General features: G+C 46.9%; 1 protein-coding gene across 2 annotated transcripts in view; it reads right to left on the bottom strand.

The window, feature by feature from the left end:
- Positions 1-238: 238 nt before the first annotated feature.
- Positions 239-27,692, bottom strand: part of VPS13D (vacuolar protein sorting 13 homolog D) — a 239,477-nt gene continuing 212,023 nt past the window's right edge. For both annotated transcript variants that reach the window (XM_065885784.1, XM_065885795.1), the window contains 3 exons: positions 13,423-13,554; positions 2,239-2,479; positions 239-618 (listed from right to left, as the gene is read on the bottom strand). In XM_065885784.1, coding sequence (XP_065741856.1) covers positions 487-618; positions 2,239-2,479; positions 13,423-13,554 — 505 coding nt within the window. In that variant the 3' untranslated portion in view covers positions 239-486. The remainder of the gene's footprint in view (positions 619-2,238; positions 2,480-13,422; positions 13,555-27,692) is intronic.

Raw genomic sequence — 27,692 nt, 5'->3', positions numbered from 1 at the left:
GCAGCTTCCGGGAACCCCTCTTCACGGACAGCACCCTGAATGAGACGTGTAGAATTAGTGCAATAGAAGATCCAATATAACTTTATATTACTTTACAGTTAACAAACCTTTACACACATCACAGGCCCTGTTCGGAAATGCTCCTACGTATTTACAAACACACAGTTGTACATATATACATGTTAACAAAATACAGGGCAATCTAAAAATTAGATTGATCTCAGTTACACTTTCTTTGTTTTAAACGTTATTCAACCAATGCCTCTTAAAAATTACCTCCCCATAATCTAAAGTAACCCCCTGCCCCACAAATTAATATGGTTCCATTTGTAACCTCCCTCACCAGTATTTACTCTCCCTCTTGATAGCATCCCCCCCCAAACCTTATTCTGGTTTCCTCTAATTTAAGCCAAGCCCACGGGCCTCTCTCCTCCTGACTGGTTTGGGGTCTACGTCTGGGAGTGTCCCTCCAGCAGTTGGGGTTTCTCAGGAGTCCAGCTCCAACTGCTCTTGGTTTTCATTGAGTCTTAACATAAGTTGCTGTTCATAGTAAAGGCTCTTTGCATAGTTTATTTCTTGTGATAACTTGATAGCAAGGACCTCTGATTTCACGTGGACCTGAAGAAAAGGACAGAATGAGTAACCTGCCCCCAAGGTGGGAAGCCAAACAGAATCACAGGACATGGGTCATTGAAATCCACCCAGGCAGCAGCTCCCAGCCTGACTGCGGATCAGAACAGCATGGGTCGTAGTTTAAAGAAACAGATTCCCAAGGGCCCTACTCCTAGTTATGCCGATTCGAGGTCTGGGGTGGATCTCTGGAATCTGTATCTTTAACTTATTCCCCAGGGGACTGTACAGTCGACCCATAATCAGCTGACATTTGGGACTGCCTGTAACTGAGAACCAGTTTGAGCTCCGAGGTGTGAGGATCAGCTGAGGTGAGACTAACAAAGACTTGGGATTCAAATCTAAAGTCTGGTGATGGTCAAAACACACAAATGCCCTCGAGGCCTCTCCTATCAAGAAAGCTCACTTGCCTTGAAAGGGCGAAAGTGCAGCTGGGCAAAGCTCCCCACCTCCGAAAGGAACTTGTGGAAATACTCAGGCTTTTGGGTGTTAACTCAATTAATCTACCGGCCCTAACCTAAGCCAACGACCCCAGGGGAGCCTGCACAAGCCAAACCAAACCCAAGCGCATTCCTGGGCAGGGAGAAGGTCAAGGGAGAGAGGCCCAAAAAGGCTGGTTGCTGTTTCTCATCTGTGGAAACACTGAGATAAGCAGGGCCATTTTGAATGGCACGTCATTCTCAAATGCAGGCTTGAAAATCCTAGCATTCCAGGTGAAAAATGAGCAGGGCTAACACCTGGTTTCATGAAAAGACCCCACGTTAGAATATGGCTGGCGGTGGGGTCCCTCACACGTGCTTCTGCCGAGCCAACAACAGCCCCTCCGAGCGGAGGCAGCAGAGTGGTCCAGGCTGCCAGCCCTGGAGCTGCACGGGCACGCGGGTTTGAACCCCAGCTCCCTCCGGTGTTGGCCGGATAACCTTGAGTAAGTCACCTGTCCTCACCAAGCCTCCTGACCACCAAGTGGGGACAACAGCAGTACAACATTAAATAATCTAGAAGTACCTAGAATCCAGCCTGGCACACAGTAAACCCTTAACGAATGCTGGTCATTAACAGCAACGGTGTTGTTGAAAAGTCCTGCCATAACAATATCTTGTACCTTTTGGAGGTCAAGTGTAAAGTTTATTTACAGATATTCATTGAGCTTTTACAGTGGATAGGGGCCTATGCTAGATATTGCTTCCTTGTGCAGAAAAAAAAGTTAATTTCCAATTATTCTAGAGGTGAAGCAATGAAGAAGCCAATGTGTGCTCTAACGCCTTCTTAGATTCAATGCGCTGAAGAGTCCCATTTTAGAAATAAAACACCCCTGTGCATCATGTCAGCTGGTCCTCATGGCTGATTAGAGGCGGTAATCCTGCCCATACTGTACGGGTGGGAAACTGCAGCACAAGCGTTGAGCAACCTGCCCTCCGGTGGAGCTGGGAGAGCGGCATCGTCCCACCACACACACACTGAGCCCCTTCTGCCTGTGGGACTAAGAAGCAGGACCCCTGGGGACTCACAACAGCCCAGCCCAAGCCTCACACGCAGCAAACACTTTCCCGTTGAGAAGCATCAGCAGGGCGGTGGCCGGCTGAGGAGATAGGGCAGGGGTGCACTCACCATCGGCTTCTGGTGGGAAGGGCCGGGGATGGACACCCCACTGCTCGTGTTCACGGCCTTCTTGGTCACCTGCACATACACCTTCCCGTGGTCTTTGGAGACGAGGCAGTGGTAGAGATCGTCGTACTTGACTTCCAGGAAAATGGCCTCCCGGTCTAGGTAGTCTCCGCTTTTCAGGAAGTAGACGGCCTTGGAGGAGATGAGCACACAGTAGCTGTCGATGTTCTCCACGGCTATGAAGCTGCAGAGAAAGAGGCGGAGTGAGAAGGGCACGCAGAGCTTCGCCAGCTGCTCCTCCAGGCTGAGGCTGTAGGAGGGGGGGCCGAGGCTCCGACCTTGAAGCCAGGCTCCTTCCCTCACTACACCTTGGGCAGGTGGCTCACCCACTCTGAGCCTCCATCTCCTTGTGTGTAAATCAGGAATAAAAAAAGTGACACTGGCCTCTCAGGGCTGCTGTGAGGCCAATGTGTAAAGCACAGAGCCCTTACACAGGGGGCTCGATAATATGACCAAGTGTATCCATAGGAGAAACAATTTTATGGCCTTTTTATAGCCTAAGGCTTAGAGAAAACTGTAGCAGTGCTTTGTTGGGCAGAAGAAGGAAATACAATGCTTTGAAATGCTGACTGAAACAGCAGCTGAGAAGGTTCACCGGGAAGACAGGGTGGGGGAGGGGCAGCCACAGGGCTGGAAGTCGTGGGCAGGGGTGGTGACGGACGCGGGGAAAGCAGAAGCGGATGGGTCACCAACCTAGGTGCCGCGAGAGGATGGCACGCCCTCTCCAGGTGCACACCTATGTCCACTTCCTTTTTGTCACTGTTCTAGTAAGAGGTCACCTGGTCTCAGCTCAGCACCTTCAGGGACAGGGGAGTCACTGGTGAGACCACCACTGCGTTCTCAGAACTCAACTGTTAGAGAGTGCTTTTTTAGGTAAAGCTGTAATCTTGATTTCCATAAACTGTCAGTCATCCCTTCTAGGCGCTTCAGGGCCACTCAGAAAAAAATCTCTTCGGGCTTCCCTGGTGGCTCAGTGGTTGAGAGTCCGCCTGCCGATGCAGGGGACACAGGTTCGTGCCCCGGTCCGGGAAGATCCCACATGCCGTGGAGCGGCTGGGCCCGTGAGCCATGGCCACTGAGCCTGCGCGTCCGGAGCCTGTGCTCTGCCAAAGGGAAAGGCCACAACAGCGAGAGGCCCGCGTACCGAAAAAAAAAAAAAAAATCTCTTCTTCCCTGGAGCCCCAGATTTAAAGTGGAAATTTATGCACGTCAAAGCTCTCAGATCGGCTACTGAATGAAGAGCAGTGACCCTTGGAAACCGCCGTGACAGCTCTCCCAGGCCTGGCTGCCTCCGTCGCATCTTGTGACAGCCTTCCACAATGGGGCGGCCACGTCGGGGGACAGCGCAGGGGAGCGGGTGACGGCAAGAATACTAAGAGCTGACGACAGGCTGGCTGTCAAGCCCCGGCCCCCTGGGACTTGATGTCCTGAGAGGAATTGCCACACCGCAGTTGCCTGGAGCCGCGGCTCCCCTGGAACGGCTCAGGGACCCGGTCCCAGGATGGCTTTGTTCCACGGTCAGCAGTTGCCAAACTCTGCTGGGATGGAGCAGGCCTGCCTGCTGCTGGACAGGCCGGTCCTCTCTCAGTCCCAAGCTGGCGCCAGGTCCCTGCTCACTTCTGGGCTTAGAGAGCCCCCCATTCTGAACACGCCTTGTCTCTCAGCCCAAGGGTTCACGAGTTCTCTCTGAAGCTTCCCGAGAAACACGCCCACCCTGCGCCCACTTCTGAAGGCTTCGTCGCTTACTGTCAAGAGCACTGCCAAGCAACTACTTGTTCTCATTTTGTTTCCCAGACAGGTATTTGACTCTCTAAGCTGATGTAAAAGGGGTCCACACCCTACGTCCCCCGTGTCTCCCTGGGCACCCACCACTGAGTCGGCCACTCCCTCAGGACTCAGTGAAAATATGCCTGGTTCCAGCTGCCATTTTAATTACAGCCTCACATGACAAAAATTGGGGTTTATTGTTCTATTCTAACTGGTTGGCAATGCCAAGAACGTAGACTTGTAAAGTCTCAATGCCAAAATGAGAAATACCCAGCAGCTTTTGGCGTTCAGGCCACTTAGCACAGAATTCCCCATGTCCCGGGCTCTGACAGTATCATTTAAAGAAACCAACTGAAATCTAAAATAGCTGGTCCAGGGGAAGAAAAGGTGACAGAAAGAGACAGAGAGAGATGAAAAAAGCTTCCTGACAAAGAGAGGAAGGATCACAGGACCAGCTAGAACTTGCTGGGAAACTAGCTTAAAAACTGAAAATGGCCTAGGACTTCAAAGCACAGGTGGGCCGGGCACATGGTGACCGAGGCTGTAATGGGCTCTCAAAGGAGATCCCCGAAGTTGGCCACCGCAATTAGGGTGAGAGCAGCACATGCATTAAAAATCCAATAGGGATTGTTACCTTTCCTCTGGTCCAGCATAAGATGGGGTACTTCTATCCCATCACCCGTGCCTCCACTCTCACCCTGTTTAGTACCCGCTGTCTGACATTTATGCACAGCCTCTAAAAGGGCCAAGGCCTTTCCATCTGGGCAGCTGCTCTTACACCCGGGCTGACTGGCTGACACTATTAGTGCCCTTTCCAAACTGGACTTCTTTAAAACAGACTCCCTTCCAAGAGGCCACAGACAGTACAAAGTCCTCCATCAGGCCAGAACAACTTCTGTTCTGGGTGGAAGGAAGGAGGAAGGGTGGCTCTGAGCTGGGATGCTCTAGTGAGAGCTGCTCCATACAGTGGTGGAAGTGCAGGCCGAGCGGGCAGGGAGACCCACCAGGCTGGGCCAGCTGCTGTCTCTGCGGCTCAGTTTCTTCATCTGATAGAGATCATACTACCTGCCGTCACAAAGTCAGTAAATTCATGGGCAAAAAATTCATGGCCGGGCCTCCCTGGTGGCGCAGCAGTTAAGAATCCGCCTGCCAATGCAGGGGCCACGGATTCGAGCCCTGGTCCAGGAAGGTCCCACATGCCACGGAGCAACTAAGCCCGTGCTCCACAACTACTGAGCCTGTGCTCTAGAGCCCGTGAGCCACAACTACTGAAGCCCACGTACCACAACTACTGAAGCCCACGTGCCACAACTACTGAGCCTGCGCTCTAGAGCCTGTGAGCCACAACTACTGAAGCCCACGTGCCACAACTACTGAAGCCCATGCCTCACAACTACTGAGCCTACACTCTAGAGCCCACAAGGCACAACTACTGAAGCCCTTGCGCCTAGAGCCCAAGCTCCTCAACGAGAGAGCCCACCACGGTGAGAGGCCCGTGCACCACAATGAAGAGTAGCCCCCGCTCACCGCAACTAGAGAAAGCCCACGCACAGCAACGAAGACCCAACACAGCCAAAAATAATAAATAAATAAATAAATAAATAAATAAATAAATAAAAGGAATTCACGTCCATTACAGAAATGTGAGGGGAGAGGAGCAGTTTGTAAATGTGCACAGATCTCTATTCTGTGAGCCCAGGGGCCCTATTCGTACCCTGAAGCTAATACAGACAGTAATTTTTGGACATTTACATGGAATGTTCTAGTCTTTTCAAATCAAAAGCAGCCAAGGGTCTAAGTGAAAGGAGGGGAAAGGGAGACAGCGGGGCCTCAGCTGGAGGGCCAGGGTCCCAGACCACGGTCTCAGCAAAAACCCAGACACTGACTTAGCCAACAGCGTCTCTCTCTCCATTTTCCCCCGATGCTCCCCTGGAACTCCCACAACCAGTGACCAAGGCTTTGGGTTTCATCATTACAGCATACATTTTTTAAAAAACAAAATCTGGAAACCACAACAAAGAATAATTAAAACTGAGCTCCAGATTATGGGTCCCCTCCTGTAATGGAGACCAACCCCAAACTTGTCTCTGAGAGAGAGGAACCAAAACCCAGGGGGACAAGAGAAGTCGAACCAATGAGTGCACTCAGCACTTCTCTGCCCATCTGCCCCCGCCTCTGTCCCTTTGTCATCAAAGCCCGGTGTCCCCCGCCCTGCCTGGCCGTCCCCTGCAAAGGCCTGTGCCCCACAGCCTTTCATTTGCAGCACTTGAGAGGCTCAGGGTTTCGTCCAGAGTGGCAGCGGCTGTGGCCTCACACGAGCGGAGTCTAGACACGGGGCTCTCCACTCTTCATCCCCCGTACCCGCCTCGCTTCACGCAGGGCTGCTCTTGGCTCACGAACAAGTGACCACTGCAAACCCTCGTGGGATGACATGGGGAGGAAAGCCATGTGGTCTCAGGTCAACGCTGAGTGTGTCCTTCTACCCTCTGACCTATTATTAATTCGGAGGAAGAATGAAAAAATGTGGCCAGAGACACACAGCCTCTGGATAAGCTGTACCCTTCAAATATGAAGAACCAGAGAAGCTGCCCAGTGCTCTGTAGACACCGCGACACCGCGAATGATTCTATAAAAAAAAACAGGCAGGGACTCCCCTGGTGGCGCCGTGGCTGACAATCCGCCTGCCGATGCAGGGGACACGGGTTCGAGCCCTGGTCCGGGAAGGTCCCACATGTCGCGGAGCAACTAAGCCTGTGAGCCACAACTGGTGAGCCTGTGCTCTGGAGCCCACGAGCCACAAAACAAAAGACAGGATTTTTAGACACTGGTTAAAAGTTTCACTTATAACTCTCCTTTAAGGAGAGAAAGAGGACATTCTGACCTTGGGATCAACTTCAGAAAGTTTCTTCTGAGAGAAAGGAAAGCTGTGGCACGTGGCTTACACCATTCTCCAAGATGACAGGTTCTAACAGTTAGTGAACCCGGCAAGGTTCAATGCCGCACAAGTAGCACCCACTACGACAATATCTCAGATCATTATACCACAGGGCATTCTCATCAACACCAGTGACATGACCAACAATAGCTTCAACCCTCTCGTTCTGTGGCAGGTAGAAATGTTGTCTCCAAGCCCCACGGCTGATGTGCCATTTGAACCAGCCAATCTTAGGTGCTAACTGGCTCTGTCACCAGCCACATGGCTTGGCTCAGAGTTTCTTGCCGTCACGTGTAGAGCGAGGGTCATCATATCTCCTCTTAGGGCCACTGTGATGCTTAGAACTGACCTACATGCCCAACTAATGGTGGCTATTGTTATTTCTTTTGTTGAGAACAGATGCTAAGTTATCCTAATCCTGTGGGGAAGGTCCCCTTGCAAGTCTACTACAGATCCTTGCTTCAGCAGGTTGGAAAAATGAGTGACCCTCTAAGAGACCACAAGGAAACAGGCTCAGGACCAATTATTGCTCCTTAGGGAGAGAGAAATCCGCCAATTGTTTCAATTACCCTTTTCAATTGATTTCTTTTTCTCCCACTCTTTTTTTTTTTTTGGCATTATTAACTCTATTTATATATGTTTATTTTCCTCACTTTGTAGGCATTTCAAAATCAGAAGAGTTCAGAGCTGTCTTACTCCAGGAGTGCTCCCAGAACAGGCTCCTGCCCCGCATGTGTCTCTCCCCAAGTCCAGGTGTGACCCCACACCTGTGTCTGAGCCTGGGGTCTTGCAGAGCGTCTCGGCACACATGTCCCACGGGTCCTCACACTCAGCACGGCCTCTGGAATCCTCTCCTCCTCCAGCACCGCCCCTGGCAGTTGATGGCGTCTCCATCCAACCGACCAGGCAAGCAGCCCTCGAGTCCCTCTCAGCCCCACCCCTCGCTCAGCTTCTAAACCTGGTCAGTCTACTGACTGTACTGACGCCTGCCTCCCTGTCCCCTCTCCCCCTCTTCTCTGCCAGTCTGTGCTCACCTGGATCACTCCCAGGGCCTCCTAAGTGCTTTCCTGCCCCCAGTCTCTCCAACTCTGATCCCTTTCTCTGTTGCTGTCAAGGTTACATTTTTAACGTCATTTTGAGTGAGATCCTCTTCAAAATCTCACCACTGCCTACAGGAAGCCGTTACGGCTCTCAGAATCTGTATGGACACCAAGGGGGGAGGGGGATAATTTTAAAAAAAAAAGCTCTCAGAATCTGGCCTTGTAACCCACCTTTCCAACCTCTGCTCCTTCCCTCCCACCCATGTGCTGCCACCACACCCAGCTAACTGGAGTCCCCCCAGAAATGCCGCTAACTCTCCTGTCTCTGAGCCTTTGCCCGGCACTCTTCTCTGCGTATATGCCTTTCTCTCTTCTCGGCCCATTTCTCCTTGTGCTGCAGGACCAGATCAACTGCCAACAGCCTTCCCTGGCTTTCTAGGCACAAATTAATAACTTGCCCTTGTGGTCCCATAACACATGGCCCATACTTCTATTTTAAAAGCAATCGCAGGACTTCCCTGGTGGAGCAGTAGTTGAGACTCCGCCTGCCGATGAAGGGGACACGGGTTCGTGCCCCGGTCCGGGAAGATCCCACATGCTGTGGAGCGGCTGGGCCCGTGAGCCATGGTCGTTGAGCCTGCGTGTCCGGAGCCTGTGCTCCGCAACGGGAGAGGCCACAACAGTGAGAGGCCCACGTACCGCGCAAAAAAAAAAAAAAAAAAAAAAAAAAAAAAGCAATCACATGTTTATAAATAGTTGGTAATACTGTCTGCTTCCCCTGCTAGACTGTGAACTTGTCCTGGGACATAGTAGGATTCAATAAATTCATGTGTTATGTAGTCTCAGAAAATAACAATGTATTTACGTTGTAGGGTCCAATGGAATTTGCCAGTGCACAACTTTGGATGTTGCATGCATTTTACCCGGTGGTAAAGATAAAGAATTCTCTCAGAAGTCTTGATTTAACTTGTTATTAGCAAGCCACTAACTTTCCCTTCCTTCCTCCCTCCCTCCCTCCCTCCGTTCCTTTCTTTCTATTGAAGTATAGTTGATTTACAATGTTGTGTTAGTTTCAGGTGTAGAGCAAAGACAAGCCATTAACTTTTATCAGAGTAGCTGGATAATCCACCAAATGAAAGTTTTAATTTAGTGGCATATCAAAGAATATCCAATTTTCTAAGTGTCAAAGGTTATTGGTAGATTATTTCCTGGTCTAGACAACGGAAGCCAATGAATTCTATCCCACTTCTCAAAAGGTCTGATCTTTTGTTTTCGTTTTGAGACTGCATATATTACTATAAGGTTTTTATTTACAATTATATGCTATTAGAATCAACACTATAACGTGTGCTCAAAATAAAAAATTCTGATTTCTATCTCTATGCAATTTCTCAAGAAGGATAGACAGGATACAAAATATATAAACAGTATGTTTACAAAGGGGGCAAGAAAGGAGAATTTTTTTTTTTTTTTTTGCGGTACGCAGGCCTCTCACTGTTGTGGCCTCTCCCGTTGCGGAGCACAGGCTCAGCGGCCATGGCTCACGGGCCCAGCCGCTCCGTGGCACGCGGGATCCTCCCAGACCGGGGCATGAACCCGTGTCCCCTGCATCGGCAAGCGGACTCTCAACCACTGCGCCACCAGGGAAGCCCAAGAAAGGAGAATTTTACTCTTGATTTTCTTTCTTTCTGTACTCTTTGCATTTGCTAATTATGTACATGAGTTTATTTCATCAAAAAGAGAAAAGACTAACCTGGCTGGTGGGTTTATAAGCTATTTTGGCTTACTTTTTATACTTTTTTTTGTATTAAAAAAAGATCTCAATAAAGAAAAAGGAGAAAAAAGAAGAGGAGGAACACACTCAAACAGATGGAAATGAGCACACAACCCAAACGGACCAGGGAGCTGCCTGGCTCGGCTGAGATCAAGTGACCCAGGGATCTAGTGACAGCCTCCAAGACACTGACTAGACTCAAGTGGCCTCCTACGGGTGACTTTCAAGTGTCCCCAGAAGGCAAGCACCACCTTCAAAGTTTTGCACGGGAACCACTTCCCAGGTCCTGCTGCCCCCTGAAGGGTTCTTAGCTGCTGCTGTTCATTCCTTTTCCTTTCATCTGTAAATATACCAGCATATTTCTCTAAAGGATAAGGACTCTTTTTGTTAGCACAGTCACAATACTAAAAAATAATGAATAATAATAATTTAAAATGTCAGACATTTAGAAAGGCTCCTAATTTCCAATCAGAACAGGAGCTCTTAATATTCAGGGATCATGGACCCCCACGTCGGCATTCTGGGGAGGCCCATAATCCCCTTCTAAGAATGCTAATTTTAAATGCTTAGGATTACAAAGGAAGTCAATTATATTTAAATATATCTATCGAAATATTAAAATTGGGATAGAGAACTGAAAGCTTCTTTTTTAAAGCATAAAATAATATCTAATAAAAAAAATCTCACAAATACTATTTCCTAAAACTACATTTTAAAAATATAATCTAATTGTCAAATAAACTCCAGAAAACAGTATGCTTGGGCGGCTACTCAGGTCATGTGCATTGCTTGTAAGCACCTTTTTGGAAGAGGTAAAGAGTCACCCTAGTGCTTACATTGCTAGTAAGTAACTTGGTCTGTGATGGTGTATTGGAAATAAAATAGGTACTTTCTTTCTTTTTTTTTTTTTTTTTAATGAGAATGAGGTTTCTGGCTACAGACTAGACACTAGTTACAGAGAAAAATTAATTTAATAAATAGAACAAATTTCACTTTAACAGCATCTTAACCCAGGATCCGATTTCAGAACCAAACTTAAGAAAAATGGAAAGTAATGGCAATTTTGTAACATATCAGAGGAATATTTGATTCATTCGAAACTGAAGCGTTTTCAGTTGGCCAGACCTTAAATCATATGTCAGCAACTATCTTTTTAATACTAATTAATTAAATAAAATAAAAAATTAAACAAAACTTGATCTGGGAGAACAAAGTTGAAGTAACCATGGCACTGTGGACTTCGCGGGGTTTTCACTACATCAGGAAGTAATTACACAATATTTTCCAGAAGTGAAACAGTGAGTCTAACTGGAAAAAAATGTGGAAACATTTAGTTAGAACAGTAGGGCAAGGTATTAAAGAGCCTTTTAAGGGGTTAACTCTGAAGGAAAATATGCAAATAATTGGGTCTTTAAACATGTTTTTAATTACGATTCCAGGATAAAAGTCAGGTATTCTATGGCACTCCTGTGCTTCTCCTGAAAACGCCTTTCTTGCAGAGGGATGACTCCAACATTCACGTCACCGTGAAGACCCAGCCTGACAACCGAGGATACTTCAGAGGAACATTTGCCCGGTCCCCGATGCCTTCTTCCCTGTACACTGAGGAAGGCTACGGTCATGTGGCTTCTTCAACATTCACTGGCAAGATTTAACCCACAAACTTGGGTAGAGACACATGGTTTTCATCTTAAGAGTCAAAAGTCATTCACGCCAACATCTTTTCCTAGTTCTTATGAATTTTAAGAGTTTCATGAAATCTGTTTTACTGACTTCATTCTGATTTCGGTTTTCAGCTTTCCATGGCTCTGTTTTCAATGCATGTATCTCACTGGGAGCAAGCCTATGTTAGCTGTAGTACACAATTTCTCCCTGTGTTCTTGGCATATGTCATCCTATTGAAAATGAATTTCACGAGGACCAAGGTTTGACTTGAAAATGAATTTCACAAGGTTTCACTTGAATAAGGGTGAGTGGGAAAGAAAATTAAAAGCACAACGTACAACAACTTTCCAACTATCATTCATTCAACAAATATTTGTTGAGTGCCTAGTATGCGCCAGGCACTGTCCCATGTACTGAGGATCCTTCAATGAATGGAACAGACAAAAACTGCGGCCTTCATGGAGCTGCCATTCTAGTAGACTCTGCACCATGTCCCGCTACACCTGGGGAATGACTCTCTGAGCCTCCGATCCAAAGGCCAAAAGTTACATTAGCAAAGTGGTATATAGGGCAGCCATGGCACCAAATCCTCACCGAAGGCAGGCAGGAATATAAAGCCCTCCCTGGAGTGAAATACTGGGGATTCTGGTTATTGGAGTGATGGCCAGAGCTGAGGCTAGACTAAAAGAGCAGATAGATGTGTGCTATGGACAGAATTATGTCCCCACCTATTTGAAGCAAGGAAGTAATGAAGGTTAAATGAGGTCATAAGGGTGGGGCCCCGATTCTATAGGAGACACCAGAGATCTTGCTCATCCTTTCTCTGCCATGTGAGGACACAGCCAGAAGGTGGCCATCTGCAAGCCGGGAAGAGAGCCTGCACCAGGAACCAACTCAGCCAGCACCTTGATCTTGGACTTCCCAGCCTCAGACTATGAGAAATAATTTTTTGTTGCTTAAGTCACTCAGTCTTGTTATGGCAGCCTGAGCTGACTACGATAATGTAATACACCTCCATCACTGAGAGACTTTCCAATAACACTGCAAGGAGCTTGAGTTACAAAAAACACATCTAGGCAGACGCCATCCCATGCAGCAAGCAACAAATGAATTCTGGACTTGACTTTTGATATCCGCGTTCAAATACTGCTTACAAAACTATGAGATGAGGTTAGTTTAACAGCATTTCTAACGACGACACTGAAGGCTCTCCTGAGAGCTCACCTCTACTTCAGATATCCTCCACCAACCAAAAAACATGCATGGTCCTCTGAACCCTCCCTAGCTTGCTTTATCTTAAGAAAGATAAATAAGCATTAAGAGAAATTAAACTAGTATTTTGCTACTTATCAGGCAGAACTAATTGCTTTCTCTGGACTGTGGTTCTAACACCTATTTAGGTTACAGAGCATTTTACGCTAAGAGTCTCTGCAGAATATCCTAAAATAGTGATATACTGAATTCTACCCCATCAACTAGGAAAAACTTCACTAACTGAAAATATAACAAGATCCTAAGTATATAAGGCTCCACATTCAAAGAATAACAGAACAACCTTGAGAACACTGTTGCGTTTCCAAACTTTTCAGCTCCCAGTTGGTTGTTTACCTGTTTTGTTTTACTAGCATTCTGCAGCAAACAACAAAACACCGAAGTTCAGGAAAGTCTCACAGGGCAAAACACCTGTAGATTGAGAACACTTTATCTTCTCTTTCTGAACTAATTAGAAGGAGACTGCCAACGTTAAGGTCCCACTATGGAACTCACTTTGAGAACCACTGTTACATCTGAATCTATAAAACATCTGGGCCAAGGAATCTTGTTGACCAGTTCCAAGGCCTAAGAGTCACGCTGATACTCAGATCGGACAGAAACTTCTCAGAGTCAAAGCCAGAAAAGACAACCTGGTGAACCGAAAGGGCTTGTTTCCCACGGCTCCAACTTACAATTCGTCTTGTATGTTGTCTGTTAGTTTGAAGAGCTGCTCCTGCCCTTCGGCCTGGCTCTCAGAATAGCGGGGAAGCAGGCCCTGCGGCCCTGCGCAGCACCGTGGTTTCCGTACCCTCTGTGCTTGGGTCCTAGGTGGGGAAATGGACAAGAAGCAAAGAGGTTAAGTGTTAAAACGTCAAAATGATTTATTTCCCTTCCTTCCTCGTCTGAGATAAAAACACCACTCAACACAGGACATACTCTAAATCTGGTGACCGGAATTAAACTACATTTAGTACCACCCGTGAATGCACTAGAAGAAAGTGGTTAAAGACTCCAGTTTTGAACAAGAACCTCACCGTTGCCATTTTCTAGCTATGTGATCGTGGACAAGTCAGTTAACTTCTTCAACCCTCAATTCCAGTTCCCTCTGTAAAACAGGATGATGACACCCACCTCACAGGACTGCCGTGAAGATCAAACAGAATCATGCCCATCGAGCCCATGTTTGACAGGATGTAGGCTATCCACCAACAGTGGCTCTTGTTACTGTTATTATTACTGGACTTCCACTTGGTCACACTCTATTTTTCTAGGAAATCTCTTCAGGAGAGGCACCTCTGGACTTGTAAAGGGTCAGGGGTCAGGGAGAAGAGTGAGAGGCTTTGGGCATGAGTCAGAACACACCAAGCTTCTCAGCTTCTTCTAGGATGAGCTCAGCTGCCTGGGTGTAGGGTGAGGGACACAGTGATCACAGGAGGGAGAAGAAAGGCTCCGTGGACTGGTCCCAGGCCACAGTCTGGGATTCTGTGGCGGCTCTCACTCATGGCCCTCAGCTGTCCGTTGCCCAAAGGAATCTGCTTTGCTGTGGCTTTCAGGGTAGGCTGATGTTGTCTTTCTCCACAAACCATATACAGGGTAATTGATAAGTACTTTTTGGTGTTTTCCTAGAAACAGGAGTCCATATTTGTTTTGGAAAGGCTGTGCATATTTCAGATGACTGATAAGAGTGTGCCTGGTCTGTCCTCGGCCTTGTACTTGGTGTACTTTTCATTATTTGTTCCTGGATTCCATTGAAGCAAAACACCCCTCTCTAGACATATCTACAAGCGAGGCCTAGGCTTACACTGAATCAGCACTCCAGGATCGTGTGCTAACAGCAGTGGAAAGACTTACTTGCAAGGGCAGAGAAGTGCCTGGTGGGCGAATCAGGGTAAAGATAGGGACAGAAACAGTCAGCGGGTTAGCTGCAAACCTGGGACGACGCAAAGCCCTTCTGGGCCCATGTCAACACTCCGCCTATCAGGCCACGCTGCCTCAAGTCCCAGACCTGGGTAATGCTTGATATGGGCTGGAAAACCAGACATCCAGTGATAATGTTTTAAAAGTTCAGTAATAAGGATGCCCCAAGTACTACTAACTGTGTTCTCCAAGTGAGACTAAAGAGAAGTTTCGACCCTCTGCACCAAGGGAATGGGTAAACAACCCAATTTTATTGCTGTGATATTAATATATTCACATACTCCTGCTGTGCACAGTCGCAATTCCTTCTTCAGGACTGAGGCCCACTGCTGGCTATTCAGATCCCAACTACTGGTTGAAAATACGGAGGGCAGTGTCGGGAGCTGCTCACAGAGTTCACCCCTCAAAGGGAAGTTTGACAACTGCTGGTGTAAGGATGCTGGAAAACACTGAGTGAGAGAAACCCAGGGGAAGGAGCGTGGTGTACTTTTCCAGATAGCTGAGTCCTGTTCTTATCTCCTTGCCCAGTGAAACATCGACTGTCATTTCAAACACTGTCCAGGACAGGCTAAAAAAGTATCTTTTCCCCGAGGCACCCCTGAAGCTCCTGAAAGGGGTTCGGGCACTGTGGCAGAAGCCGAAAGGTCCCAGGAAGATGTGACAAGCCTGCTCCTCATTTTTCAATGTAATGTTCCATCCTGACTCCCCCATCTACTGGGAGGTTCAGAGGCTCAACTTCCACATGCATCCCAAATCTCGCTATTTCTCCACCTCTCTCATAACTGACAAATGATCTCTGGATTTGTAACGGATTGTTACTATAGTCTTATAACTTATTCTTTCAGTTTCCACTCCTGTCCATTCTCCTCCAAGGAACGAGAATGACCCTTTCAAAAACAAGTCAGATTCGGTCATGTGCTCAAAACACGTTTGCTTCACATCCCACTTAGATAAAATACTTGCTTATCTGCCTCCCCAACTGACTGCAAACTATCTTCCCATTTACAAGGTCCTCCATCCGTGATCAACCACACACCAAGGGAAGGTTGGATATAGGGTTCAGATCCTGCTGCTTGGAGGAGCTCAGTGCGGCATTCAAGGCTCACTGTTCACACAGATACAGGAGAGCGAGCTCGCTCAACTTTGCCGTAGGAGGAAACGAAGTCTCTCTCGTGGTCTTATAAATATAGGGAATACTTCTGGAAGGGGTGATTTAGACATACTCTCACTAGAAACAGAGAGCTGGGTTAAAGGAATTCTTCCCATAATAATCCCCTACTTCCTTATCATTGTTGGAATCCGAAAAACTATTCTTTCTTCTCCAAAACTCAACTAAAATGTTAAATTCTGAGGTCCAACTTGAGAGGCTGGGGAGTGTGTGGGTTAAAACCATTTGTATGTGAACAAATTTAGTCCCAAACTTAAGCCAGCAGAAAGTTTAAAGTGATATTCTTCAGTGTAGGCCACTGTGTGATGGGACTGTTTTCTTCATATATTGACGATGGCACTGAAAATTCAAGTAACCCTTTGAAACCAGTGTGGCTGTAAGTGGTGGTAATCCTAAATTTGTTCACTCTGGGATTCAGTAATACAACGTTGGTATCTGAAGAACAGCTGTTAAGTGACTGTTCTTAAGTCACTTTCACATATGTTCCAGTGAGCCTATGAGCATTTGGAAGGAAAGGACTCGATTCATTTTTGTTGTAAACTGGACTTTAGGACTAGATGCATCATTACCCTCCGTTTAGGGCCCACTATCATCACTGGCCTTTTATCTATTTTAAATGATATAATAAACATCTCTGAAACCACTATCCCTAGCACGAAAACCCCACTGACTGTAACTCGAATCTTATCTGTGTGGTCCTCTGCTCCCCCCTCCCACTCCCTGTTCCTTTCTTCTTCCTCTTCTATCTGAGATAGCCACTACTCTGAATCTTGTACTTATCGTTCCTTTACTTTTCTTCTGCACGTAGTCTTATCACATTTCAAAGTATGTTCTGGTATAGCAGTCCTGTTACATTCTCTGGTTTTCATTGTTTTGGGCTTCTGAAAAAGGATGGCACTGCCCTTTTATGTTTTGGGACTTACTTCTTCCTCCTTGAAGTCATATTGCTAAGATTCAATCATTCTTTTGTGTGCGGCTACAATTCATTAATTGTACCGGCTTGTTAATTATTCCACTGTGTGAATATACCATCATTCACCCAGCTTCCTGTTGATGGCACACGGACCATTACCAGGTTTTGCTATTACAAACAATGCTGCTACGTACATTCCTCTACCTGTCTCCTGGTGACCCTGGGCAAGAGTTTCTTTGGGTATGTATCTAGGTGTTTGCTGGACACACACACACGGCATGAATGTTCACCTAACAAGATAACTCAAGCTGTTTTCAGAGAGGCTGAACCAGTTTACACACCCACCAACAACGTACTTCAGAGAGCCTGGTAAACTATATACCTTCCAACACTTGGTACTGTCCAGGACAGCACTGTCCAGTACACAGCCACTGGCCATGCGTAGCTACTAACACTTGAAATGTGGCCAGTGTGGCTAAGGAGCTGAATTTAAAATTTTTCATTTAAATTAACTCAAATTTAAATTGTGTATCAGATAGTACTGGTCTAGCCCCTTAAACTTTTGCTGCTTGAATGCGTATAAAATAGCATTTGTTTGTTTGTTTGCTTGCGGTACGCGGGCCTCTCACTGTTGTGGCCTCTCCCGTTGCACAGCACAGGCTCCGGACGCGCAGGCTCAGCGGCCATGGCTCACGGGCCCAGCCGCTCGGCGGCATGTGGGATCTTCCGGGACCGGGGCACGAACCCGTGTCCCCTGCATCGGCAGGCGGGCTCTCAAACACTGCGCCACCAAGGGAAGCCCTAAAATAGCATTTTGTCTTCTCATGCCCACCTTCCCCTTTCAACCTACAGCATAATGGAGTCCATTAAAAAAGTGGCGCAGACGTGGAGGCTGCCCACAGGCACCAGAGCAGAAAGATCAGCTTCCATGCTGCTCCTGCCTGTCACTGCTGGACCGTCCTCAGACTATCCTCTGGCTTCCTCTGGTTGCCTTGCTCCTTCTCTCACGATCACCTTCACTGTCAAGACCTGCTGCCTCTTGGGCAGGGCCTTGGGACCACCATCCCGGGGATAACGCATCATTAAACAAGAGGTGGCGAAACTCCACCCACTCACCTCTCATTAGCTGACAGCGTCTCTCACTAACACTCAACACAAAAGAGAGTTTACAGCCGTCTGCTTAGTGCAACTGTGCCTCCACAAACCTCTGTTTAGCCGAAGGGCGGTGGTGCACTTGATTGCTGCCAGCTGGGGGTCTGTCGGCCATTTTAAGCCCTCAGCTGCTGCGGTTTAGAAATTTCACAGCGTATAGAAAGAAGCAGGCCTTCCAGTCAACCAGCTAATCCAAAACGTCAGCACCAAACGAACTTGGGCTTTGAACTCCATGAAAATGTCAGGGAGTTGGCTGTACAGCATGGACGACTCTCTCCCCGGGGAAGGGGCTGCTGATACAGTGGCTGATACACTGCAGATACCCACCTAGAGGGAGAGATCAATACCGAGCAAGCTTGCATCTGGCCACTGCTATCTGACATACGCTGGAGCCGGAGCCAAAGCCAAAGATCAGAGTAATGGAAACAATCCCTGCCATTTTCTTGAAGCAACAGTAAATCCAAACAAGGTGACCCAGGGAGATCTAACCAATTCCATTCTCGTGGTTGATCCTGCCTTTCAGCCTGAGGGTCAACAGTTGGCCAGCTATTATTTGTTCTTTGCTTCTATAATGAGTAACTATGTCATAGTTCTATTAGTTGAAGACAGATGTTGTACACACATACACATACCCCTGTACAGCTTGAGTTAAGATATTAGTCGGCTGAGGAATCTGTCACGGCCAATGTCTATCAACCAAGCGAAGTTCAAAAATAATCAGTAAATGAGGAGAAAGTGTGTGTGTCAAACACGTGACTTCCTATCTTAATAGAATGTTTATTCAACTGATGACTGCCATCTTCCTTAGGGGCTGTGTGTACTCACCCCAACAAAGTGATGGATTGTTCTTGCATTTACGTTACGTGTGTGTCCGAGAGTTTTGTTTTAATTAAATATTTAACCTGTATATACTGTGCTGGACTGGGCACAAATAATTAAGCTGAGATGGTCAACCCAGACTATCTCTTTAAATACTACCTGTTGATGAATGACAGCTACAAGACACAGCAAGCCCCCTACACACGAACCTTCAAGTTGCGAACTTTCAAAGATGCGAACATGCGTTCCATCAACATCAGGCATGAGTGAAATTGCAGCTCGCCCTCCATCTCCTGTTGCTGACGATCCTTCAGCTCTACCATCTCCCACCTCCTCTCCCTCCTCCGGTCAGTGACTCTTCTTGCCTGTTCACTGGATGTCAGCCCCTGGATTGTACCGTACTACTGTACTTTTCAAGGTACTGTACTGTACTGTAAGACTAAAAATGTTTTTATTTTTTGTGTTTCTTTTTAATGTATGATTGTGTGAAAAGCGTTTTAAACCTATTACAGAACAGTACTATATAGCCAGTTGTGTTAGTTGGGTACCTAGGCTAACTTCGTTGGACTTAAGAAAAAATTGGGCTTACGAGCGTGCTCTCAAAGCAGAATTCGTTCGTATGTAGGGGGCTTACTGTACCGGAATTCTTGACGGAATGGTTCAGTCAAACATTTGTCAGCTCTCTAAAAGGAACTCAACAGTCTCTTGAAACACCACTCTCTGCACTGGAGTGTACGAACTGGTTAAAGCTTCCTCTGATACGCACTGCACTGCAGTGTCGGGACAATCACCAGGCCTGCCGTGCCGTGGGTGACATCTGACCTCCGACCTGGAGCCCTCTCCTCACGACTGCATCCACTTCCAAAGACTAAGTGGAAAAGCACTTCTTCTCCACTGACACATTTTACTCCTTTCAGTGCAAGCTGCAATCAGAGAAGACTAGTAGAGGTTGGAAACCTCTGAAGTCAGGCTCAGTTCACAGGAGAAACTCTTCCCCATAGTTGCGTGACAAACAGAATGCCACTTTCTAGAACCTGCTCAGAGGTAGTATTCCACCCACAGGTTTAGTGATAACCTCTGAGCTCTGGCTGCGTTAAATCTTGAACCAAGAAAATTGGACCAAATATCCAACGACAATTTGGATTTTGAACACATGAAAAAAAAAGAGGTTGGGGGCTTCCCTGGTGGCGCAGTGGCTGGGAGTCCGCCTGCCGATGCAGGGGACGCAGGTTCGTGCCCCGGTCTGGGAAGATCCCACATGCCTCGGAGCGTCTGGGCCCATGAACCATGGCCACTGAGGCTGCGCGGCCGGAGCCTGTGCTCCGCAACGGGAGAGGCCACAACAGTGAGAGGCCCACGTACCACAAAAAAAAAAAAAAAAAAAAAGGTTGGGCAGAAAGCAACCCTCTGTCAGTAGAGGTAAATGAATTACTAACTGAGCCTTGGGACTGGCCTCTGCCTGCCTCTGCCCCCACGCCCACCCCATTTAATGAACTCTTCCTGAGCACAGGCCGCGCTAGGCCTTTAGGAAGACAGAGAAGAATGGAGTTTCCAGGGAGCTTCCTGGAGTCTAATGGAGGAGAAATAGAAACACGATTATAATGCAGCAGGGGAGCCCTAGGATAGAGGGAGCGTAATACGACGGCTGGGTTTGAATCCCACTTCCACCATTTACAAACTGTGACCTACGGCCAGTTGTGTAACCTCCTGGAGCCTTGGTTTCCTCATCTATAAAATGGGGATTCTAATGGGGTTGTTGTGAGGAGTCAGTCAGCATGTGTACAGTGCTTGTAAGAGTGCCTGGTACATAATAAGCGCTCGATAAAATGCTACTGATCATGATGACAACGATGATGATGGATCTGCAGAAGATGCCATGGGTGCCCGAGAGGGGCCCTAACTTAGCTTAGCCTCGGTGGCTGAAACCCAAGATGGGCTAGGATCCAACATCCAATCTTTCCCTCTTAGTTTTCTTATTGGGGAAACTGCTTCAAACTGAAATATTCCCCTTTCCCTTTTGCTTCCTTGTTAACATTCTACTTACCTCTCCCTAGAGCTCTGAAGTCGTGCGTGTAACAACACATAAAACCCCATATTGTGTTGTTGCAACTGAAAATGTGGGAAAGATGCTGATCCATGAAACCGCTAGAAATTATAGTATTATTGCTGTTAAGTTTTTAGTGATCTGACATCCTGCAGTGGGGAGGACATTTCCTGGGCTGGGCTTTCCCCACAGTGGGATTCACACCTGACTTGTTTATAGGGGTCAAGGCTTCCTATAACCTAACACATGTTTGGGGGACCCCATGACATTGCAACTGTGACAGCTCATAGGACTAATGCCAACAGATATGCCTATTGGGATTTAAACTCTAAGAACAAGACTAATTCAGAGCTTTTTTTCCTAGTCAACTAACTGCCTCAGGGGTGAGACTACCTGCTCATGAAGCTGGGGGGCGGGGTAAGGCAGACTCGCTTCATAACGAATTCCAATCACCTGGATAATATCATACTGAGATTATAGTCTGAGAGCCTTGGATTTCCTAAAACAACTAACTTTTGCATGCATCCTGGGTTTGCTTTGCTTTTTCAAAAAGTAGTTGACAACTTATAAGGTGGTTTGCAACTTTCAACGTCACTACAAAACCAAGACATTTAAAAACGCAAGCTTCATTTATGTTTTAAGCACGACATTCTGATTCAGAGTATGGTGCTCTATAGGAATCTCTCAAACCATGGTCAGTTTCCCTACTAACCTGTCACCTCTAATGCCAATCCTAAGATGTTTCACATGGGTCAAAATACACAGTTCCTGGTAAACTTATTTTGTAGCTATTAAGTGCAAATGCTAACAAGTTGATTAAATTAAACTAACCGTATTATTTTCAGATGATTTCTAGCCAATAATTACATAATCTCTTTCTTTATATGATCTGCCTTCTCCCAAAAGTTGATCCCTTTTAAGAGAGGGATGAAATTTAGGAGCATGGTGGTGTAGGGAAGAACACAAATCTTTGGAAAAGGACAAACAAATCTGAATTCCTGTCCAGTCACTTATTAGCTGAGTGATCCTGAAGAAGTTACTGGATTTCTCTCAGCCTCAGTTTCCTTATCAATAAATGGGAATATAATACTTACTTGGTTAATAATGTTAATATATGAAAAGTGCACAGCACAGTGCCTGGCACATAGTAGGTACTCATGAAAGTTTCCTCCCTCTCCCCTACCCTTATTCTGAATTACTGGGTGTCAAATCAATTTAAAATACCAAAACACATAACTTTTAAAACTCAGATTTAAAATTTTTAGCCTGACAGCACACTATGGGAAACATGGTTTACTGGATACGTAAGGATAATTCATGAGGGGTACATCAAATGTTTGGTTATATAGGTGTTTTCTACAGGAACTACTGCCTAAGTGTTTCCTCACCTGACTTACTCCATTCATGTCTCATTTGCTTAAAGAACTTTTTAAAAGAGCTAAGAGCTAATCAATCTAGCAGCTCAACAAACTATACCAAATGTCAAATTTTTAGAATTGGAATGAACAGAGTTTTAGAATATTGCCATTAATAAAAGCCATCATAACAGAGGTTTTTGGGATAGAACACTGTCTCTAAATGAAGTCTGCAAGATCACCTGAATACATCCAACCCCTGAAAATGGAACGGCCCTGACTGAGTGGCGGGGCGGGGGGCGGGGAGCGGGGGGCGGGCGGGCGGTGTGGGCTGTGTCCTTAGCATCCCCCCAGCCCTGGGCCTCCACACTATTGCGTGAAGGGCCTCCCTCCCTCGTGACCAAAGCCAAGCAGGTCTGGGTGCTGCAGCCCTCTGAGGACCTACTTTGTGATTTGTGTGCGTTTTCAAGACCACCTATTCATTCAGGCCGGAAGTTTTATACGACCGTTTACTATCTAACAGAGAGTATTGGTGGAGGTGAGGTGGAAAAGGAGAAAGAGGGCACAGGAGAAGATGCTTCAAAAACGGATGTGGAGGGACTTCCCTGGTGGTCCAGTGGGTAAGACTCCGCGCTCCCATTACAGGGGGCCCAGGTTCGATCCCTGGTCCGGGAACAAGATCCTGCATGCGTGACACAACTAAGAAGTCGGCATGCCTCACGGAAGACCCGGTGCAGTCAAACAAACAAACGAACAAAAAAAAATGGATGAGGACACTGAAGATTAGCAACTGCCATGAGAATGAAAGTTTACATACAGTTGCCTCACTCACAGGGATAAACAGGGTCTGTTTCAGGCCCTGAGGTTAGACTTGAGGCGGTCGAGGGAGAAACTGTGACCCTGGAAGGGTAGCAGAGCCAGCCGGTGACACAGCACACACCCTTTCTCCAGGCACCAACCTTTTCCAGGGAAGGGCCTCGTGTTCTGAATAAGCCGTGGCCTGGAGAGTGTGACGGGAGTTGAATGGAAGCCACGTGGAGCCAGAGCTTTCCGTCTCTTCCATGCATCACGGTACCCCAGCTCAATACACAGATGCTAAATGACCAGACCGAAGGCCACAAGCCTGTGCAGGACCAGCGGCAGGGGAGCCAGAGCTGCTGCTTCTGAAGCCGAGGCTGGAGAAGGGGCCGTCCATCGGGGAACTCCTCCTCGAGACCCAATCGGGGAAGGGCTGGGAGTTGGTAACAACCCAGAAACCCCTGGGGCATAAGAATGCTGATCATTCCCTCGTGGACGGACACTAGAAAGTTATTGACCTGGGTCATGTTCTCCCGAGGGGGCAACTGGACAGCTGCCTGTTGGCCTCGGGGGACCGTGTAACATCTGCACTTTTCCAGGAAGGAAAAGAGCAGCAGGGCCTGGAACTCTGGAAACGGCTCAGGGGCCTGGCTCCCTGCAGATGGTCCAGTCCAGTGTTGACACTCAGCACTTAAGCAACTCAGAACCTTCTGACCAAGGCGATCAATTCCCTGCACTAGCTCAAATTCCAAGGAGAACTTCCCCAAAGGATTTTTACTGTATGGCTTTCATTATTTCAGTCCCAAGTTTTAGGTTCTTTTGGCCTAGAAACATATAGGACTCAACAAATCCTCTCCTCCTCATCTCCCTTCTGACCAGCTGGTGCTTTTTTATTGTTTGTCCTCGAATTTAACCTGAGGCTGAGCTTTCTCAGAACCAAGGCCACCTCTAGGCAAATCTGCCCTCTGCAAACAACAGATGACACCTTCCCTTTCAACTTGGGTCCAACTGGCTCTGGCCCAGCGTTCCAATGCCCTCAAGACTATCTTGGATTTCTCAGGCAAAAGAAGAGACTTCTCTCTGTTCCGGCTCTTGCCACAGTGCCTGAGTATAAAGCCAGGGCAGGAATAAGGCAAGGGGAACATCCATGTGTCCGAATGGGGATTAGGTTCAATGGTGTCCTTTCTCTTTGGACAGGAAGGAAACAGAACACAAGCTGGCAGCTAAGTGATACCCTTCAGTGCCTCGACAACGGGTATGTTTCTGCCTGGTGCCATGACGTTCAACCTGGTGACAAAAGATTATTCTTTATTTGGTGATAAGAAGGTCAAGCTGCCTTACAATTAAGTGCCGCCGGTGTGAACATGAATGGGACTGATTGCCATAGTCCATCAACCCTTGGCAAACTGGTTTGTTTGGTCTGGACAGCAAACGACATTCCACACTACTGGAATTTTTTTCTCCCAGATCCCCTGCGGCCCCATCACCACCCCCCCAAACCTTTTTTTAAAAATTACAATCTGTTCTACTGTCTCAAGTTACATTCTGTAAATAATAAGCAACACTGATGAAATGCAAAAAGCTGAAAATTTGTAAAGCAGAAAGATCTGCAGCATGTTCCACATCTGTGCCACATTAAACACGCGCTCAACAGATTTGCTGATTCCTGTCTAATCAGCACACGAGGCTGATGTGGGCCAGAAGGGCCCTCGTGCCACATGCCACATGCCACAGCAGGGCTGCGGGCCACCGGGGGGAGGCAAGGAGGGACAGAAGCTGGCCTCCTGAGGTGGAGAGGCCAAGCCCACAGTGCAGGCAACACTTGGCTGCCAGCCTGCTTCGGTTTGGGCACATGTGCGTCGCAGACTGGTGGGTCACAGCTGTGGTTAGGTCATGGGAGAACAACTGCTCAGAACCCTTCTTCCCAGTCGTCAATGTTGGTGAAGCTGGGCCCACGGCGGTTAAACTAAATAACACGTTTTAAAGATAAAATGTCTCATTTGAAGGAGTTGGCTTCCTATACATTAAAATGACTACAAAATAAAAATAGAACAGAAGGAAACCAATTAAAGTCCATTTGGGAAAATGCTTAGAGGCTACGAGAGATGTTAGTTGCTCTGCCAGGCAAAATTTGATCCCGTCTTTTATTTCTTCCAAGCATTTTACACGCATGCACGCACGTACATACGTGCACATCTGTATGCATGCGTGCAGGCACTCATGCTACCATTAAGAAAAACTGGCAGAGCATAAGAAGAAATCGGCACGTTTTAAACTTGTGGCATCATTCTGAGTCCCCGAACGATTACAAGGCTCCGTGTTGGGGAAAAAACCACATTCAGACTCAACAGAGAGTCTTCAAGCAGAAGAGCACATGAACCTCTAAGGATACTCTTTGGAAAAACAGCAGACTGCCACCTCCACTCGCTCTCTGACATCTGCATTTTCCCATCAACCTTAGGTGGCAAGACACCAGGACTAAGAGTGCTGGGTCACCAGGGTCCACAGTTTGTCTCCACAGCTGCATCTATTGAGTGCTGACTCTAAGCTTCACAACGTTCTTATAAGGATGTGTTTTATTAGTATTCCATTTCACAGAGGAGAAAACCATGCCTTAGAGAGATTATGAAGTTTGTCCAAGGCCACTCAGCTGGTAAGTGGCAAAATCAAACTTGATCTTGGGTCTTTATGGACACAGTAAGCTTCTTATCAGCATGACCGCTGATAAAACTCTCTTTAATACATCGTCTGAGCTCATCACTGGGTTAAGCATTCTGAAGATCCTGGAGGGATACCAAAGAAGGCAACAGCATGATCTCAAGAAGCTTACAATCCAGTTGGGAAGATAAGGTGTTCTTACCTAGACCACGTCTCAGTGATGGGAGAACTAAGGAGGCCTGGCCCTACACACTAAGAGGGCAAGACGGGCTTCCTGGGAAGGCCTGGCTTCAAGTAGGGCCCTGCCTGAAGGCAGAGCAAGATTTTTATTAATACAACAATGTACAGCATCAGTACTAAACCTGCCAAATTTTACCATAGGAACGGGTAGTAAATAAATACTAAGAAGCAGGAGGAGACAAATAAGATAAAAGCCAGGTAACAGACCACACCGCATACAACCTAAAGACATCTGATTGAGGCCTCGTTCTTAACGCTAAAGCAAGGAAATGAAGAGCAGTAAGCAGTGTCAGCTCTCCTTTTATAGTCATGATGCAGACTTTAACTTCATTAATGGAATTCACCAAGTGACTAATCTAAATTACATAAATATTTGGAAGAAAGGTATGTACCAGTGTGGACGAGAAACTGATACAATGACAACTACTGGAAGGGTGGGACCAAGACAGGCTGCAAATAAACAAAAACAAGCACACTAAAAAGGAAGACAAATTCTGACGTCGAGGGTTTAAAAAGGATTGGGGTGAAGAATATGCGAAGATAATTCACAAAGGAAAACTCCAAGTGGCCAAATGAAATATGAAAAGATGATGCAACACTCCGAGTTACGGAAGAAATGCAAGTAGTAGCACTGAAACATTCCCTCTCAGGTCGGCAGAGGCTTAAAAGAGTAATAATGCCTTGCTCTTAGTATACTATCTACCTCATAAAATTCTTGACGGAATTCTGAACGAATGAATAGCCGGAGCTGGTGGAGGGCTGGAGCAAAGGGCCTTCTCAAGCGCACAGAGTGGCAGTACAAATCGTTTCAACTCCCTAGAAGGCAATTTCTAATGTTTTTCAAAATAGAAAGAGCATTTACCCTTTACCCAGGAATTCTACTTTTAGAAATTTACCCTAAAGGGAGAATTATACACATGTGGAAAGATATATGTTATAGATGCTTATGATAGCAAAAATCTGGAAACATCCCTCAATAAAGGACTAAGGAAATTGCTGTATATGTACAATTTACTGTTACATAAATGTTAAAAATGATTTACTAATACTTAGGCATCAATAGCTGTGCCTATATGATTCGCCTGAAGTCTTATATACATATGTATTTGTGCATGTGTGTGAGCACACACACATATACACACATACCGAGATATCTGTCAGGGTTGACGTTATTAGCCTTTTGGTGATTATTAATGGCCACTGGGATTGAGTTCCTTTTATTTTCTTTCTAAAAAGAGGAATAATAGTACCAATCTCACTGACTTGCTGTAAAAATTAAAGAGATAACTCGTGCAAGGTTCTGGGAACAGTGTGTATACACTGGGAGTGCTCACATACTGTTTGGATTTTCGGAACAGTTCACGTTTGTACATACCTTCAAACTCACACGATAGAACTACTTTTTAAAAAGATGATTCAGGGAAGAGCCAGGCACAAACACCAAAATGTCTAAAACGCACTTAAGAAGCAAAGCATGAGTACAAATTTCTATGATCACATACTGCAGGACAAGCGCGGGCTGGGCGCGGACTAGGAAAGGAGGAGTGAGAATGGCCAGGCTTCATCTCAGATGGTTTTCTTCTGGGTAAGAGGTGGTCCGAGTGAAGATTTCCCCAGGGGAAAGGCCATGACTCGATCATTACTATTACCTCTCCCAGGACCGGGAGGCATGGCTCCATGCTACACTGGATGGTGGCCGGGGTGGGGGTGGGGGGAGGGCGCCGGGGGGAATGGGTGTTGCTTTGTTAACCTGAGGGTCCTCTGCAGGCAGCCTCCTTCCCAGTCCCCATCTAACATACTTTTCCAGCACTGTCTTGCTTTCTGAACCTGAAGAGCAGGAGAGAGGTCTTCCCTTGCTTGTGGTGACTGGCCAGCTCGGAGCAATGAGTGGGAGGGGA

The sequence above is a fragment of the Phocoena phocoena genome, chromosome 1 (genome assembly GCF_963924675.1).
Source record: "Phocoena phocoena chromosome 1, mPhoPho1.1, whole genome shotgun sequence".
NCBI classification, from domain to species: Eukaryota; Metazoa; Chordata; class Mammalia; order Artiodactyla; family Phocoenidae; genus Phocoena; species Phocoena phocoena.
The sequence above is the reverse complement of the archived record's forward strand: the minus strand, read 5'-3'. Positions and strand labels throughout refer to the sequence as shown.